This window comes from Martes martes (genome assembly GCF_963455335.1).
Source record: "Martes martes genome assembly, chromosome: 4".
Classification (NCBI taxonomy): domain Eukaryota; kingdom Metazoa; phylum Chordata; class Mammalia; order Carnivora; family Mustelidae; genus Martes; species Martes martes.
In genome coordinates, this window is record NC_137891.1 from 168,046,331 (window position 1) to 168,064,417 (window position 18,087).

The 18,087-nt window shown below is 53.5% G+C and overlaps 1 protein-coding gene across 1 annotated transcript; it reads left to right on the top strand.

Annotated features, from left to right (window-relative positions):
- Window positions 1–214: 214 nt before the first annotated feature.
- PEF1 (penta-EF-hand domain containing 1) lies at window positions 215–17,205 on the top strand. The gene is made up of 5 exons (XM_080802476.1): window positions 215–563; window positions 9,206–9,521; window positions 13,742–13,897; window positions 14,390–14,533; window positions 16,173–17,205. The coding sequence occupies exons 1-5, from the start codon at window positions 540–542 to the stop codon at window positions 16,400–16,402; spliced, it is 870 nt and encodes a 289-aa protein (XP_080658602.1). The 5' UTR covers window positions 215–539; the 3' UTR covers window positions 16,403–17,205.
- Window positions 17,206–18,087: the final 882 nt, after the last annotated feature.

Sequence of the window (18,087 nt, forward strand, 5' to 3'; positions counted from 1 at the left end):
CCACAAATCTCACTCTAAAGCTACTAACAGACGTCTCGACATTAGAGCGAGGTACTTCTGTCCTTCCCTCCGTCCTGTCCAGGAGGCCTATAACGGTTCCCGGTTGTCACGGCAACCGCCTGGGCCCTCCTCCGGCGGGCGGAAACTTACAGTGACGACTGTAACTACCCACTATCAGGCGTCCCATTTGCCAGGTTAAAACATGGCCACCGCTACAACAACCGACCCAAGCTTCTCATTAAATACCCGGACCTGAGCAGCCCTGGGGACCTACGCTTGGGCAGAAAATGGAGGAACAGCCCCGCCACTACGCGAAGGAGATTTCCGGAAACCTTCACCCAACCCTTGGCACCTCGGGTCTCTCCCTGAGGCCCCGACCACCGCCCTAAACGTCACTTCCGTCGACTCATGCGTCCAGGATTGACAGCGGTGCGCATCCAATCATAAGCGGGCCCATCTCCCCCCCCCCCCAGGCCCAGGCGGGGCAGGCACGGGACTGGGAAGCCCCGCCCCTCGCCGACGTGTGACGTCGAGTCGCCATGGCCAGCTACCCCTACGGGCAGGTGAGTGTGTTGGGGGTGGCGGGCGATTTCAGTAGGGGCCTTGCCGAGTCCAGGCCTGGACCCCGCTTTGCTTTCTCCTGGCATTCTCCGAGCCCTTCCCACCTTCAGCGAGGTCTCGGGCAGCAGAGAAAGCGAAAGGGCTGGTCGGTCGCGCCTGTCTCACGTCACGCAGACTACAGGTCTGGGAGGTCGCGTCGCGCCCCCTCTGACGTCGCGCCGGCGGGGATTTGGGGACCTTGAACCCCACGTAATCAGGCTGGGCTCCGCCGGGACCCCACACCTTCTCAGGACTCCCGCGGGGGCTCCCAGCGGGCTCACCGAAGTCAACAGAACATTGAGAACACTGGTTTCGTCGGCGTCGTTCGGGGCGTCTGATAAAAATACGCCCCTGACATACTGCATGCGAATCATCAGGAGAATCTGTGGTTTCCGCAGGTTCCTCGAGTGACCTTGTTTACTTAGTCTGACACCTCCGTTTCACTCATAAGAAAAGTGAAACCCAGAGAAGACACGAGCTTAACCCAGAGTCTCCGGGCAGGCAGCAGAACCCGGAAGCCGTCAGCAAATGCCTCTTCCCCACTCCCCAGCCCATTTTGATCCAGCCAAGAACACCCCAGCAAGGTGATTCTGTGGCCTGAATCCTTTGTTGGATGACAGATCGGTAGAGTGGTTAAGTTCAGCTTGGAGTCAGAAAAAGGTTCACACCTTGGCTCCATCACTTCCATAGTTATAAACCATTAAACAGGGTATTTTGCCTTTGTGAGCCTAAGTTTCAACCCCTCTTGAAAACTGGGCCCAATAATAGGGTCTACTTCAGAGAGCTGTCATGAATAGTAATGACGTCATGCTTGTAAAGCATTTGGTACTTTTTTTTTTTTAGATTTTTTTTTTTTTTTTTGACAGAGATCACAAGTAGGCAGAGAAACAGGCAGAGAGAGAGAGAGAGAGGAGGAAGCAGGCTCCCCGCTGAGCAGAGAGCCTGATGTGGGGCTCAATCCCAGGACCCTGGGATCATGACCTGAGCCGAAGGCAGAGGCTTTAACCCACTGAGCCACCCAGGCACCCGCATTGGGTACTTCTAAGAGTGTAAGAGTATTTTAGTATTTGGATTTTTTTCTAGACTCCTAGAAGGTCAGTGCCAGGAGGGACATCAAAATAGTACCTTTATTTTAAGAAACTGAAGCCCAGGGAGGGCTCCTGATTTGCCCAAGATCGTACTAATTTAGGAGATAAAACCCGTGCAGGGAAAATTGGAAAGCAAAATTATATGGGATATTAGAAAGTGCTCAACAGAGTATAGTCACATGCCATAAGAATGGTGAGGGAGTGAAGCCCTTTGTGGCTTTTGGATTTGGACCTTTTTAATCTCAGTGAGGAAGGCCCCATAAACATGCTAGCAGAGATTATTATCCCGAATTTATAGCTGGGGAAGGAGCCCAAAGAGGTTAAGTGGCCTGCCCAGGGTCACAATATAGCAAGTGTGGGAGTGAGGCTAGGTCTGGAACTTAGAACTCCTTTCGTTGCATATGTAGCAGAGTAGACAAAAAGAGGCGAGCACGGGCTGAGGTTAGAAGGAAGTACAACCTAGCAGGGCTTCTGAAGCTCCATTCCATTTGTTGGGTCTTATGAAATGTTAATAGGTACTGCTAATAAAGGAGGATTCTGTGGTTAAATAAGTTTGGGAAATACTCTGTGAAATACAGCCAGGTAAGTTCATTCAACATGAGGCATCTCAGAATTCGTAATTTGTTAATATGCTTTGTAAATCTGCTAGAGAGGGATAGAATATATGGTATTTCTTAAACTTATTTAACCATGGAACTGCTTCCTATCCCCGACCCCCTTTTTCTAAAATTTCTGGTCATTTTTTGGTAACACTAGTGTTCTTGAGGAACACAGTTTGGGAAAACATTGCCATGGTGCGTTGGATGGTCTGTATCAGACTCACCTAGGAGTTTGTTTAAAAAGCACACTCTTGGGGGCCCCAATGGCCTCGTTGTTTGAGCGTCTGACTTGGTTTTGGCTCAGGTCATGATCTCAGGGTTGTGAGCCCGAGCCCTATGTTGGGCTCTGTGCTCTGCCCAGAGTCGGCTTGGGATTCTCTCTGCCTCTCCCTCTGCGCCTGCCTGTCTCACTCTCTCCTTCTCTCTCTCTCACAAATAAATAAATCTTAAAAAAGAAAAAAAAAAAGCACACTTTTGGGTTCCACTTCAGACCTATTCTATGCCCAGGAAGGGCCCAGGAATCTACATCATGATAAGCTTCTGGAGGTATTTTGTATGCATCTCAGAGGCAGTGACATAGAAATTAAGAGCTTGAACTTCCAGGTTGGATACTACTGGACAATATCCTAATTCTAGCACTTAACAGTTGCATGCCCTTGGACAAACCATCTATGGGCTCCAAGCCTCTGTTTCCTCACCTTTAAAAAAAGGGAGGAGTAATACTTCATAAGGCTGACATGAAGACAAGCTGATAAAGCTTGCAGCGAGCTTGGCACATTGTTGATACCAAGTGTGTGCCAGTGCCTAGTGGCGGCCCTTGCTGCTGTGATGGCTGTTAGGCCACACGGCCTGGGCTTCTGCTCAGAGTGAAATACTGGAAAGGAGCATGGAGAGAAAGGTGTCTAGAATAGAAGAAGAAATGCTTTTATCCACCCCCCACACACAACATACCCTGACCGCTTGTGCAGCTCCTGGTCCGGGGTATTCCTAGGAAATGCCGGGTTGTTTCAAAGCAACCAAAGGCTTAGTGCTGCCTCCTCTCTACCCAGAACATAGTCCTGCAGGATTCCAACCTACTGTTAGGAGTCAAAACTCGAATTTTCCACTGCCTCCAGTCCTGGAGTCCTCGAGCACGGACTGAGGGTTGGAGCAGTGAAACTAAAGTAACCTTTGGTCCTGGGTGGGAGAGCCAGCTCAATGGGTTTCGGCGATTGAGAGCTTGGTCTCTGAGACTGGGAGATTTGGCTGCATGTCCCTGCTCTGCCACTTCCTTGCAGAAATTTCTTGCCAAAGTCCAAGGCTCAGTTTCCCCTTCTTTAAAATGGGGTCATAAGAGTACCTACCTCAAGAGTTACTGTAAAGATGAAAGGAGATAACCCGTGTAAGGTGCTTGGCGTGGTGTTGGGCGTATAGTAGATACTCCAAGGAAAGAATGATACAGATAGACAAATCGTGGAATCACTGTGATAAATGCTAGATGGGTGTAAGTGTAAGGTACTAGGACAGCACAGGAGGGATGCCTGACTAAGTCTGGGGGGGGAGGAAGCCTTCTTAAAGGAGGTGACATTGAAGCCAAAAGCTGAATCACCGGTAGGCATCAGCTGAGTGAAGAAAGTAGAGGGAAGAACACGCACAAAGGTCAGCAGACGGGAGCCCAGTATTTTAGAGGAATTTCAGGAGATCAATACCGAGTGAAGAAGGGGAAAGGGCTAAGAAATGACACCAGAACGGTAAGCAAGGGCCAGATCCTCAAGGACTTTGTATGCCTTTCGGGGGAGTGTGGACTTCATCCTGACTAATGAGGGAGCCGTAGAAGAGGCTTGTCTCATGTGTGCTTTGGAGCTGGTACCGTGGGGCACTGTGAGAATGGACCAAAGCAGGAGACCCTGGAGGCAGGGAGACCCGTCTCAAAGCTGAAGTACCCTTGATTAGAGAGTACGGCGGCCTGTTGAAAAAGGATTTGAAAAGCGTTTAGGATGTAGGATTGAGAGAATTTAGTGCCTAACTGGGGTGATGGAGAGGAGGAATGAGGAGGTGCCTGGGAGGGCACTAGGGCTTCAGGTTTGGGGGACAGGGTGGGAGGTACCACTCACTGAGATGGGGACACAGAGGGAGGAATAGATTTGGAGAGAAGGTCCAGGAGGTTGTTGGATATGTGGGTCTGCAGCTCAGGAGAGATGAGGCTGGACAGAAGGATTTCGGAATGTCAGCATCCAGGTGATAATTGAAGTCTTGGGGCAGTTCTTGGCCCATTGTTTATTGGCTGCAGGTTTCTGGCCTTTAAATATTTTAGGAGGCTCTGCTGGTGAATGGCCAAACCACGCCTGTCTTCTTGATCGTTTAATCCCTTAAATGTGTGTTAGCTTCCTCTACCCGAAACTTGAGGGGCAGCTCCAGAGACAGGCTTCTTTTTGCAAGGCGGCCTGCTGCCTTCCCCATCAGGACTCCGCACAGACCAACCTTTGATACCTCTGAACCTCACGAAGGTCTTGGGGGCAGAAGGAAGACCCCTCGCGCCAAAAGAAAATAGAGAACTTCCTGAGTGAGTTATTGAGGAGGAGGTGAGCCCCCCACCCCTTGCAGGCATGCAAGCAGATTCAAGAAGGTGCTGCAGAGATTCCGTCCTCTCCTGAGTGGTCGGGCTGGAGGCTCTTGGATCTCTCACAGTCCTGTGGCTCTCAGATCGGGTCTAGGTGCTGCGGGGAGAAAAGAGTACGATTCCTCTGCTTCTCCCTGATTTCTGGGCTCAAAACCTCTGAAAGATCGTCTAAACCAGCCCTTCCCCCTTCAGCCCTGTCCACTGTAGAAATGCATCATGTCTGACAGTTACATTGAGGACAGTCCTTGTTCGGTCACAGTTGAGTGAACACAGGGAAGGATAGTAGAGTAGAGGCCCTGTTTTGAATCCCAGCTCACCTGTTCTAGCTGCATCATCACAGGCATCCTGGGAAACTGTGCCTTAACTTTCTCATCTGTGACATGGGGGTAATAGCACTTCCCTAACAAGACAGCATCAGTGGGAGCCGCTGAACCGGAAGCACCTGGCAGAGCTTCCGGAAAATGTTAATTGCCCCTCCCCAACCCCAGTATAGCAAATGCCGAGCTTGCAACTCCTGATCACAGGATTGAGTTTGAGACCCACATTGGGTGTGGAGATTGCTTAAAAATAAAATCTTGGGGGGCAAAAGAGTCCCATGGATAGTTTTCTGTGACGTTTCAGAGATCGTGATTGCTGAACTCTCTCTCTCTCTCTTTCTCTCTTTTTTTCTTTCACAATCTTGTGTTGATCAACATGAAATGCTCTTGGAAAAAGTCACAAAAGGGTTGGCAGCGTGCAGTAGCATAAAAGAACAGGGAGTCAGGGACTCCGGTTTTCATGTCTGGTTCAGACCTTCACTGACAACTCAGTGACCCTGGGAACCGTCGTCCCTGGACTTTCTCCCCGGCCTGGGTTCTGCCTCAGTCAGTGGCTCCGCTTCATCTGTACACGCTGGATAACCTGAGTCATTCTGAACACTTCCCTTTCCTTCCCCCGCCATCTCCTCCCTAATCGAATTAGTCGTCAAGTCATGTCTAGCCTATCTCTGAAATAGCTTCAGAATCCGTCCTGTTCTCTCCATGTCTAAGTCCGCTGTCTGGTTCAAGCCCTGCCTGCCTAACACCTGGGCTGCTGCCTCCCCCGCGAGCTCATCCCCCACCGCACTGCGGGCTAATTCTCTAAACAAGGCTCTGATCACGTTCCTCCTCTGTTGGAAACCCTTCTATGGTGCTCTGTTTCCTCAGGCATAAAGCCCAAACTCTTCAGAGCGGGATTCATCTGCTCAAATATTTATGGAGGCTTGCAGGTGCCAGGCACTGTGCTGGACCCTGGGTACCCTGATGAATGAGGCCCAGTGTCTGGCCTTGGGGTGCCCACTGTAGTGTGGAGGAGACACAGATAGACAGAAAGTTCGTTAAGACACTAGTAACTCACCCGCTCACTGAAACGCAGCAGGAGGGGAGCCTGGCCAAGGAGAGTGTAAAGAGCCTGCCTCTCTGAGTTCACCTTGCGTCCTTGCCCCCGCCCCTGCTTTCCAGCCATCCCCCTACCCCTCTGTGTTCACTCACAGGCCTGTGCCTTTCTTCTCCCTCCTGTCTGGAATGTCCTTTCCTGCTTTGGGGAATGCCCTTTCCTGCTTTGGGGAGTGCCTAGGCATCCTGCAAGGCCAGCTCCAGTATCACTCTGCCTCCTCCAGGAACCTTTCCTTGACTCACTTCACGCATTGCTTCATTGGATTCCTCATCCATCATTCAACAAATGGGACAAATTCCTCTGTCTGCGCCTCCTTGATAGCATTGAAGTGGACTTTTCTGATGGCACCGGTCAAACTGTACTCGAATCACCAGTGGGACCCTCGGGGTCCTATTTAGTTTGACGCCCCATGGCTAGTACGATACACTCTGTAAGTGTTCGCTGGATGAAGTCATGGTTGCATACCGCAGTTTCTTCATCTGAAAAGCAGCCTACTAATAGCTTCCTACTTTCTGTTTGAGGACTGTCGGCAGGTTCTGCGGTAGCATCTGCGTGCTTGTCAAAGTGCTCTCGAAAGGTGAGGGCTCTGACCCAGGGCAGAGTGCAGAGGGTTTAGTCGCCAGACTGTGCCAGATCCAGCAGGCCCCTGGCATGTGATACTGGGAGGGTCAGAAGACCTGCCTGGCAGCACCTGCTTTGTTGGGGTGGGGGAGGCACTTCCCAGGTGGAAGGCCTGGGCCTCAGGTGCCCTAGGCCAGGGGAGTTACGGGCCCGGGTGTGGTGGGTGGTGGTCCGGCTCCATCTCTGCCTCCAGTTCATGGGATTTGAGCAGGTCCCTTTCCCTCTTTTTAGTTTCGCCATCGGGAAACTGAAGGGGTTAGACCCCTACCTCCCGCGCACCCCTCCCATCACACTGCTCCAGCGCCCTCGGAAACTTTTTCGTTCTTTTCATCCTGGCTCAAACGCTGCTTTCTCCTGGAAACTCTCTTGACTTCACCCTCTTTCCTTTCTGGTCCACGGCTTGTGTGTGCACTTGAAACACCCGGTTCCTTGTGCTGTTTTGTTAGATGTTATGAAGAGCGTTTCCGCGCCTCTGCTGTTAACTGGGAGCCCCTTCCGACCAGCTCTCACCTTTATACACCCCCTCCCCAGGAATTTACCTGGCCCAGGGCTTTGCGGAGGATGAGTAATGTAACAGCAGTCAAGATTTCTAGATCATTAGCTCTATGCCAGTCACTGTTGTAAGGACTTGTTTTCTTATATCAGTGGTTTTCAGACTGTCTTTTGAGTCACTATGAGGCATCTGCAGAGCTCCCTCAGGATCTAACAGAGGAGGGGGCCTGCCTGGCGGGGGCTCTGGCACCCCCACCGTGCTTCAGCCAAAGCCACTTTCTTTTGTCAGTTTATAGAATTTTGTTTTATCAAAAGAGTCTTTAGCTAAAAGTTAGACTGACAAAATTCTGCTGCATTTATGTCTTGTAATCAGCAGAGTGGCCAGTAAGGGAGAGAGGATTGTGTTTTACTTGTGAAGGAGCAGGTTCGGAGAGGGGAAGCCTGGGGCCCACAGTGAGAGCTCTGCTGGCAAGTGGAGTTCTGAGTTGGGATCGGTGTGTGACTTCACTGTAGAGAAAGAAGTCTTGCTGCCAGCTCTGGTGGTTTCCAAAGCCTCAGAGCTCCCAGCATACTGAGTGGGGAAGGTGGAAGGGCCTGCTCCCCCCCCCCCGCCCCCGCCCAGAAACCCCCCTACCGTGAGCCAGCAGACCTCTTTTAGATGAAGTGTGAGTTTGGCCTCAGCCTCGAGGGAGAGTGTCCCAGAAGCTAGCGAACACGATAAAAAGAGCAAATCCAGGCTCTCCTCGGCTAGGCCACTAGTGTGCCTTCTAGGTTTATCTCCGGCTTGTCTAGATGGTAACCCCCCTCAGAGCCTCACCCACCTGCTCTCCGGGCCCCTGCGCCCAGCCCGTGCACAGCTGTGTTGGGGCTGCGCTCTGCCATGTAGGTGGTTACAGCTGAACACTGAGTTTGGAGATCCCTGGCTAGTGGTGTGGCGACAGGGATGAAAGAGGGAATGCCCCCTCGTCTGTGCTAAGGGACAGATGGCCTGGGTTCCGGCCCCAGCCCCTCCACGCAGTCTGTGTGCAGTTTTTCTGGACTGCGGTTTCCTCCTGTGTCAGAGCACTTCACACACCTGGTCTCTTTTCATTCATACACCAGCCTGGGAGGTAGGCACTGTTCGACTCCCGTTTAGAACAAAGGATGTTGAGGCTTAGAGAGGGGAAGTCATTAGTCCAGTGAGTAAATGTCAGAACCCGAATTCAGACTGGTTTTCTTTGACTCTTACTGATTCTACTTCCTCCGGTGCGTGAGGATCAGGGTCTCCCCAGCCTGTCCCAGAGTCACCAAGGAGAAGGGGACATGCTCTCTTATCTCGAGCTATTCTCAGCTGAGGAAGACGTGCTGCAGCCCACCCATGCGGCGGGTGGGGACCGCGTTTGTGCTGTCAGTCCTCAGGTAGCCATGGAGGTGGCACAGGGGGAGGGGGTGGGATTTGGATTCCTTTGCCTCCTCGTTTGTTCAGTAATTACTGAGCCTGCATTCAACACTGGGGGCGGGGGAGAACGTGGCAAACCAGACACGATCCCCCGCTGTCATGGAGCCCCTTGGTGTGATGGCAGGGAGCCAGGAGAGCGGGATTCTAGCCCTGACTCCACACGTCATCGGTGGTATGATCTTGGGTAGGTTTTCTCTTCTCTAGAAGCCTCAGGTTGTCCATCTGAGCTTTGAGGGCACAATTTCAGCCCTGCCTCTGGGAAAGACGCAGTGGGCGGGTTTCGTGATTGTACAGGGCCATGCTGTGGCTGGTTTCTGGCCTTACCATTCTGATTGATGGTTTGCTCTTCTTGCAGGGCTGCCCAGGAGCTGGAGGACAAGCGCCCGGAGCCCCTCCGGGCAGCTACTACCCCGGACCCCCGCATGGTGGAGGGCAGTATGGCAGTGGGGTACCCGCCGGTGGCGGTTATGGAGGTGGTCCTGCCCCCGGAGGGCCTTATGGACCGCCAGCTGGTGGAGGACCCTACGGACACCCCAACCCTGGGGGACCCCCCTCTGGAACTCCAGGAGGACTATATGGTGGAGCGGCCCCGGGGGGCCCCTATGGTCAGCCGCCTCCGAATTCCTACGGGGGCCAGCATCCTGGGCCTTATGGACAGGGACCTCCTCCAGGTAAGTAGGGATCTTGGACTCCAGGTCCAAGATCTCTGACCTTGTTCTGAGTCCTCCAGGGCCCATCTTTGCCCTTCCTGTGGGTGTGCAGGCAGCTTGGTCTCAGGCGCCCTAGCATCTTGCCTGTAGCTCCCGCTTGCATCAGCAGAACATGAAATCCGTGAGTTAGCTTTGCTGCGGGGACAGCAACTCCAGAGTCACTTGGGCTTATGACAACAAACATTTATTTCCATTGCTTGCTCGCACTTCCTTACTCTTGCTTACGTGTCCGCAGCTGTGGATCTGGCTGCTGAAGTTCCGTGCCACGTGTCTTTTCCTTCCAGATCCGGGCAGAAGGGGCAGCCCTTAGTCGAGATAGGCTGTTCTCGTGGCAAGACAGATCAGGAGGGCTAGCGGGAATGCCCGGTGCCTCTGAAAAGCTTCTGCGCCGAAGTACTTTACATCTCTTCCACTTCTGTTCGTTCTGGTGGCCAAACCCCATCCCCTGGTCAAGCCTGACGTCAATCAGATGGGAGTGGATAGTGCTGTCCTGTGGGGGCTCTTTAGGCCACTGGGCAGCGGGGAAAACCCACGTCTGTGTGAGAAGCCTGGCCACTACATATAGAAAGGGAAGACGGTGTGGTTGTTGAAAGCCTAGGCTTTTGAGATCGGGCCACATGCTGACCTGACCAAATGACTTCACCTCTTTTTTTTTTTTTAAACGATAATTTTTTTTTTAAGATTTTTATTTATTTATTTGACACAGAGACAGTGAGAGAGGGAACACAAGCAGGGGAAGTGGGAGAGGGAGAAGCAGGCTTTCCACTGAGCAGGGAGCCTGACAGGGGACTTGATCCCCGGGCTCTGGGATCAGCAGACGCCCAACGACTGAGCCACCCAGGCACCCATGACTCAATGCTTTACACCTCAATGTGCACATCTGTAAAATGGGGGAGCGCCACTACCTGACAAGTTTATTAATAAGGATTTGTTGAGAAGGTGCAGGTAAATGCTGGGTACAGTGGAAAGGGCTTAATACTCAGTATTCTGTGAGCTAACTCATTCTGGGAAGTTCTCAGCAAAGACGTATGCCGCATGTAATGTGACAGCACTTGTGGTGAGGATGTCACGCCTGAGAGATACTGAGGCAGGCAGGCAGAATGATGGGATGCAGGGATGGTAAAGAGCAGAGGTGCTGGAAGTGAGATACTGGACAAGGTGGAGGTTGGGGGCTTGGAGAGTCAGTGGGGCAGGGAACCTGGTGGGGCCTTCAGGTGCCCTGAACATGACTGTGTGACCTCAGGCAGGGGGTCAGGGAAGGTGAGCACCTAGACTACTCTTTCCTCCCGGACTCTTTCATCGGCCCCTTCGCAGAATGCTTATTCCCAGGAGATGAAGGCAGCAGCACGAAGCCCGGAAGCATCTGGTGCATCTGCAAGGCCTCCTGGGAGTGGCCCCGCGGGGAAGCTGCCGCACTTTCCCGCACCTTCCCAGGCACCTTCCCCTGAGGGAGAGCTCACATACTGGGGGTTCCAAACAGAGCCAGTGGCATTTATCTTGTCAGAGCCCCAAGCTTCTGGCTGTTTGCTTTCAGCTCAGCAGCATCGTGGGGGAGTTCCTCCACCTTCTAAAATTGTGTCTGTGAGCCCATGTGAGGTCACTGCAGGTCAAGGAGCCCCTCTCTGTGAGGCTCATCCCTTTAGGGCCCGAGGCCTGAGATCATCTCTGGGGCTGCAGAGAGTAGAGAGATGTGCCTCCGACTCTGAGCTGCTCCCCATCTGCAGCTTCCACTCACGTGGCCCCCGTTGCCTCCGGTGCGGCTCGTGTCTCCCTGGAGCTCTCCTGCACGGGAGTCACCTGGGAGGCCCTGCCTCAGCCTAGAAGCTAGAGTGCCCACGCCACTGCTCTGCAAGACAGATTTGCCCATCGAAGGTGCCCCACGGCTCTCAGGGAAGACCCCCCAGGTGCTCAAGACCCAGCGGGCCTCTCCAGCCTCCACACCTGCCGGGGACCGTCCCCGATGTCCATCTGAGTCCCGCCGGATTTCCTCTGAACATGTTCCACCTCTGCCGCCTGCTTTCCTTCTCCCCGCAGCTCTCTTCTCCCTTCAGTCAGCCCCTCCTTTGGGAAGATGTGTCCGCACACGTTGTCAGACCCTTTGCCGCAGCTTCGTTTTGCCTTTCCCTCAGTTACTCATCCCATGGCCCTGGGATGTCGGTCTGTTTTCAGAATGGGGTGATCAGTACTCCGAAAACTCACCATTTGTCTGAAGTCCCACAAGCTGCTGAGGCTCGGAGCTCTTTGCCTCCAGAGCCCGGGCTGTTCTGTGCAGACCGCCTGGACACATGTCCCAGAGACTCTCACCTGGGGCCACAGCCCTTGCTCTCTGTGGCTCAGCTGCTGTTTCGGGAAGGCGCTATGGAACCTGCCTGGGTTTCCCATCCGCGGAGGTCACCTAGGCCCTCAGTCAAGCAAACCTTTTTCTCCGGGCCTCACCTCTGGGACTAGGCGGTGGTTTCTGTGTGTCACCGTGGCCTGTGGCTGCCTCTGATGCTGCCTTGTGGGAAGGATTGCTTTTGGTGGCCAGTTCACTCGCTTTCCAACATGAAGGCCTGTGTGCCTCCCCACTGTCATCTCCCTCCCCTTCACCCTGCATGGCTTTCCATATGAATGATCCTTTCCTCCACCTGCTGACAGACACGCAAAGCTGTTTGAACCACAGTAGCACCAATAATCAGCAGTTAGATGGAACTTAGATTGTACCAGATGCTGACTTCACAGTAACCTTGTGAAGTAGATGCTCCTGTCCTCACTTTACAGATAAGAAAACTGAAATAGAGAATTTAAATAAGCCAAGGCTGCAAATGGGGGAGCTGGGACTTAAACCACGAGGCCAGCTCTGGCATGAATGCAGAACCTTCCCTGTCTGCATCTGGCTCCATGCTAGCCTTTGGGCACTCAGAGATGAGTTTTAGGCTGGGAGCTTGCCCACCGCTTACTCCAACTCCGACCTGGAAGAGGGTAGAAGAAAACATGCACACAGGTGATCAGGGCCATAAGAGAGAAGGAGTACAAAGGAGAGGGGAAGGAAGCCTGTCCAGAGATGGAACAATCCGGGAGACCCTGTGGAAGGAATGGCGTTTTATTTGGGTCTTGCAAGGGGACAGGAAATGATGCAGAGAGATGAGGGAGAAGGGGTCTGTGGCACGGAACAGTGAGTACAGTCTCTGGTGGGAATAAGCAGGGATGGCTAAGAGCGAGTCTGATGCTTCATCTGGGCCAGAACAGAGCCGTGAGGGGGACAGAGTGGGAGAGGTAGGCAGGAGTGGACCACACTGAAATGTTGGATTAAGGCTGCTGGACTGTTTTGTAGGCAGTGGAGCCTTGAAAGAGTTTTGAGTTGAGGCCGGGGGAAATGGGTTAGAACCGAGTTGGATTTTAGAGATTCCTTGATAGCAAGTGAAGAGTGGCAGAGAGTAGCTGTAAGGATGATTTGGTTAGGCCTTTTGGTCTGTTTCAGCAATCCACGTGAGAGGTGTTTAAACCAGGGCCGGTTCGTAGGAACGGAGAGGGGTACGGAACTAGGCAGCTCTCTGGGTGCGTGGGGGTGAGGAGGTTCAGAGATGTCTCCGGGGAGGTTTGGGGATGGGGGTCATGCGTGGGAGCTGATGGGGAACGAGAAGAGGCAGAGTTCCATGGCCGTAATACACTCTGGTGACTCCTGGTTGAATGTGTCCACTGTCGCCGTGTCAGAGAAATCAGACATGGATCAGACCTGGTTCTCACACCAGAGAGCCCCCTGCTGCTGTAACTCTCAAAATACCTGTTTCTGGGCTGTGCATGTCAGCTGCTCAGCAGACACTTTTGGATTCCCAGTCTGTGAAGAAAAGAGTATCCTTCTTTTCAGAGCATTCTTAGTCAGCTGGAAAGTCCCTGTTCCCTAGAAACTTAAGATCAAAGAGAGGAATGACTGGTACACTGTAGGAAAAGCCCATCAGATTCACGGAGTAGAAGGCCACTACAGATAACTCCTTGAGTCTACGCTCAGAGACTCTACTCTGAGTCTCCCATCAGGGTTAGGCGGTTGGCTTGATGGAAGATGGGGTCGGTGGCCTTGTGAGGCTTTGTGGGTAAGGAATGCCTGCCCCCAGGGAGGCACCAAGGCTGGCCCTTCCCAGCATGTCCTTGGACTGGCTCTGAGACCCGCTTCTGACTTCTCTGGTTTGCACCCCTGCTCACAGGTGGCGTTCCTCCGAATGTGGATCCTGAGGCTTACTCCTGGTTCCAGTCAGTGGACTCCGATCACAGTGGCTATATCTCCATCAAGGAGCTGAAGCAGGCTCTGGTCAACTCTAACTGGTCCTCTTTCAATGACGAGACATGCCTCATGATGATCAGTGAGTCCTAGCCCTTCCCTGGGGGCTGCGGGCTCGAGTGGGGCAGAGCCACCTGACTCCTGATGGCGGGTGAGCAGCCATTCGGGGGAGAAATCTTTTAGCCAGGAAGGACTTTAGGCAGGAAGTTGGGCTCAAGGTGAGATCCTCTAGATTGAGAGCTCTTTCCCTTAGATCTGTTCTTAAGTTCTAGACTTTTTGAGCCCCAGGTTCAGTTTTCCATTCTACAGAATGAGACTCCCTGCACCAGTAGCAGGTGGCACCGAGGGGGTCGGCGGCTGCTGGGCAGGGAAAATGCAGTTCTGGAAGGGCCAGGCTGAGGGTGGCCAGGGGCAGGGGCTGGTCCACATTTGGTGAGAGTATGTCTGAGGTACAGGCATCTGGGCCTCAGGCCTGTGGTTCTGTGGAGTCTCCTGCTCTGGCCTGGGTGCTACCTGAGGACCCTGGGCCTTCTGTCCTGAAGCTTTTCTTCCCTCCGTTCCCTCCCCACCCAAGACATGTTTGACAAGACGAAGTCAGGCCGCATAGACGTCTATGGTTTCTCAGCCCTGTGGAAGTTCATCCAACAGTGGAAGAACCTCTTCCAGCAGTATGACCGGGACCACTCCGGCTCCATTAGCTACTCGGAGCTGCAGCAAGGTGAGGGCCGTGGGAGGGGCTCGGTACAGAGGCAGAGCCCCGCGTTTCCGCTCAGTCCCTGTGCCGGGGGAGCCGGTTTTCTCTAGCCTTTGACTACCAGATGCCTGTCTGCACGGTAAAATGCTGCTCTTGGCACAGGTGCGCTCCCCATCCCATCTGTGGTCTGGCTGTGACACCGAACCAAGATCCAGGGCAAGGGAGCGCCCGGTTCCGGGATGAGGGCTGGACTCCCCTCGGGACGGCACTCCTGGCTAATGCTAGGAACTCGGCAGCCCAGGGCACCTGGAGACCAGGACCGGTGGACCTTCCTTTCTGGTTGCTCACATACTGAAACAGCCATGTATGGGCGCTCAGAAAGATGTTTCTGTGGCCATCTCTGCTCGAAAGCAGTTTCCTTCCCAACTCTGGGACCCAGACCACACTAAAAGTGACAGCTCAGATGACCTGAGGCGATAGCTCCAGGTCCGGTTCTGAGTCTGACTTTAGAAGATGGGTGGTTAGTGAGCTGATAAGAATCTGACAGGGATCTTTGCCACCTGGGAGGGAGAATGGGCTCCCCAGAGTACCCGGCCCTTGGCCCCGGGCACGGATTTCAGTAAGACCGAGGAGCTCTGTGGGTGGGAGTGGGCTCACCGGGTCTGCACCCTGGTAGAAGGGCAAGGACATGACCTGTACTGATCCCGTCCTCTTTTGTCTGGTCCTGTCATGGATGTTGGTAAGGGTGATACTGTCACAATAAGATGTGTGTCTATTGACTGCTTGCTATGGGCCGGGCACTGTAATAAGCAGTGTTAACGTCACTCACGCTCCCTGGGTGACAGCTAGTGTCTGTTATTCCCCACCCTTACGTGAGGGCGCTCTTCTTTTTGCCCTTTTGCAGATGAGAAAACCGAGGCTGAGTTTAGGCAACTTTCCTAAGGGCCACATAGCAAAAGGGGAGCTTTTAGCCTGGGCTAGTAGATACATGGAGAGGAAGAAAGGAAGCCTCCCAGGTGGGGGAAAGGGTAGCACGTAGGCCATGACCTTGGAACCACCCAGCAGCCTTGCCTGGGGAGATGGTGATTTTATTATTTTTAACAAATTCCACTGGGGGCTTATTATGTGTCAGGCACTGTGCCAAGTGCTTTGCAGGATCCCCTCTCTCAGTCCTCACTAGGACCTACAAGGTGATATTAGCCCCACGTTAGAGAGGATAAGACAGGATTAACAAGGTTAAGTAATTTGCCCAGGGGCTGTCTTGACTCCAGAGAAGGCCTTTGTCATGTCTCCCTCTGTGCCACACTGCCTCTGATGTCCGCCCTGGGCAACGGGGTCCTGGCGGCTCAGGGTTCCTTCTGTAACACAGACGAGTCCCAGAGGAGCATGGCTAGCTCCATGTCATTCTGGGACCCTCTGGGCCCGATTGAACAGAGAGTAACGGAGATTTGGAGAAAGGGACTGGGGCTTTCCAGCCAAGGAGAGCATCCAGAGAGAGCCCCTTTTGGGCTCCCGCTATCTCAGACCATAGGGACGTCTGTCCTCTCTCCATTTTGGTTTTTATCTCCTCAAAGTCCCTTGCACTGCTGGGCTCCCCAGCGCTGGTTGACAGCCGTGTTCACGGTGGGGTTTTGTGTCTGCTCCCTGTGCCCCTCTTCCGCAGCGCTGTCCCAGATGGGCTACAATCTGAGCCCCCAGTTCACTCAGCTCCTGGTCACCCGCTACTGCCCACGCTCCGCCAGCCCTGCCATGCAGCTAGACCGCTTCATCCAGGTGTGCACCCAGCTGCAGGTGCTGACCGAGGCCTTCCGGGAGAAGGACACAGCCGTGCAGGGCAACATTCGGCTCAGCTTTGAGGACTTCGTCACCATGACAGCTTCTCGGATGCTCTAAGCTGGCCCATCTGGGGAGAGCAGAGTGGACCAGGGACCTTTCCTGGCTCCTGAGAGTGGGAGAGGCGTGTGGGCCTCTCCTCTTTTCCTGCCCCTCCTAGAAAAAGATTCTCCCTTGCCTGATGCAGCACCGTTTCCGAAGAGGGCTGGGAGTCCTGTGTCCCTGTCACCAAATCGTGGGGACCTGGGCTGAGGCCACACAGGTAGTGGCCTGACCTAAGAGAGGACTGAAGTTGAATGTCCTGAGCATTTAATGTCCTGAGCCCTAAGCATTTAAATGGCCCAGCCTTGTGCCAGGAGCAGGAGATGTCAGTGGAGTGAGTAGTGCCCAGTCAGCTGAGCTCCAGCCTCTGGCTGTTCCTTCTGCACCCTGACACCAGTGGTAAGTGTTCATTAGCCTCTTGCCATTAGCACCTGAGCCTCGTCACCTACACCGTCTTGTCCAATGAACCCAGTTTCTCCAAAGTGGAAGTTAACCAAGCAGGAGGGAGGTTTGTCCGTGGCACCAAGTGGCTTGGGTTCCACCAGCCCCACGTCCCTGTTGACTTCTAGCTGCCTGGGTGCTGTCCCTGCTCAGGGAGCTCAGACAGTCTGCTCTCTGGGCATCCTCGGCCAGGTTCCCCCCGTGCAGCTTGGACCCCTCCCTTGCCTGCCATTCTCTGCTTGGCTTCAATCCCCAGGGGACAGTTGCCTCCTCCCAACGCCAATGCTCTTTTTTTATTTGTGGTTTTGTTTTTTTTTCCTTCTTTCGGGGCCAAAAGTCCAGTGAAACTGTAAGCTTCAATAAAAGGACAAAACTCTGTAGTCCCATGCGTCCCATCCCACCTTCCTAGCTGTGGGTTCATCTGCGGGATTTGCGCGTGCGCATCCATTAAGCGAACATCGAAGTGCACACTGCACAGTGTGGGAAGGAGCGTCTCATGGGGACATGGCCCACATGGGGCCGGTCCCATTTACCCGGGTGGAGCTCTAGTGCAGGGGCCAGCCTGGTTCGTGTGTTCTGTCACCGTTCGAGGACTGTCGCTGTTCTAGGACTGCGCTCTGGGCCACAGGCATCACCCCAGACTTCACAGCATGGCCTTTTTATTATCTAAAGCCCTAGTTTGATCTTCCAGACAAACTGCATTTATTAAGTCATAACTTTCCCCCATTTTTATTAAGCACAGACATCTGTCCTTGCTAGCTGGGTCTTGAGATCAGCGTGATAATCAGTCTACACCAAATGTCTACAGTGATCTGACAGAATTTCAATCAAAAGCCAAGACACCAGACATTCTGGTTTGTTGTGGGGGACCTGATCATGGGCATTGGTGTGATAATCCTTTTCCTCTTGGGAATGAGGAGAAGAAAGCTCTGGGCCCAGCAGGGGGTGGTTGGAAGCAGCTCAGTGAGGCCCCTTGGGTATGTCGGGCTCAGCCAGCTCAGCCCTTTTGTCCTCTGGGCTGCCGTCATGCTAGAATGCTGGCACCAACCCAGGTGGAACCCAGTTCCTGAGGCCAAACTCCACCCAGGACTAGAATCCTCTCTGTTGCCCCATGGTCAGTCCTGCCTCTGCCTACCAGCCCTTCCAGGAAGCCGGCTTCCTCTTTGACCAGCAGACACTTCTTCCTGATGAGATTCCAAATCCTGCCACCTTGAAAACCACCCCTGGACTAGGGATTTCCCTCTTGGGCCACCCCTTCCTGC

What these genes read in the sequence shown, in the direction of transcription:
- PEF1 (XM_080802476.1), top strand. Translation starts at nt 540, where the DNA reads ATGGCCAGCTACCCCTACGGGCAG. An exon ending in TGGACAGGGACCTCCTCCAG is followed by an intron (nt 9,522 to 13,741) that starts GTAAGTAGGGAT and finishes CCCTGCTCACAG; the next exon opens with GTGGCGTTCCTCCGAATGTG. An exon ending in CTACTCGGAGCTGCAGCAAG is followed by an intron (nt 14,534 to 16,172) that starts GTGAGGGCCGTG and finishes CCTCTTCCGCAG; the next exon opens with CGCTGTCCCAGATGGGCTAC.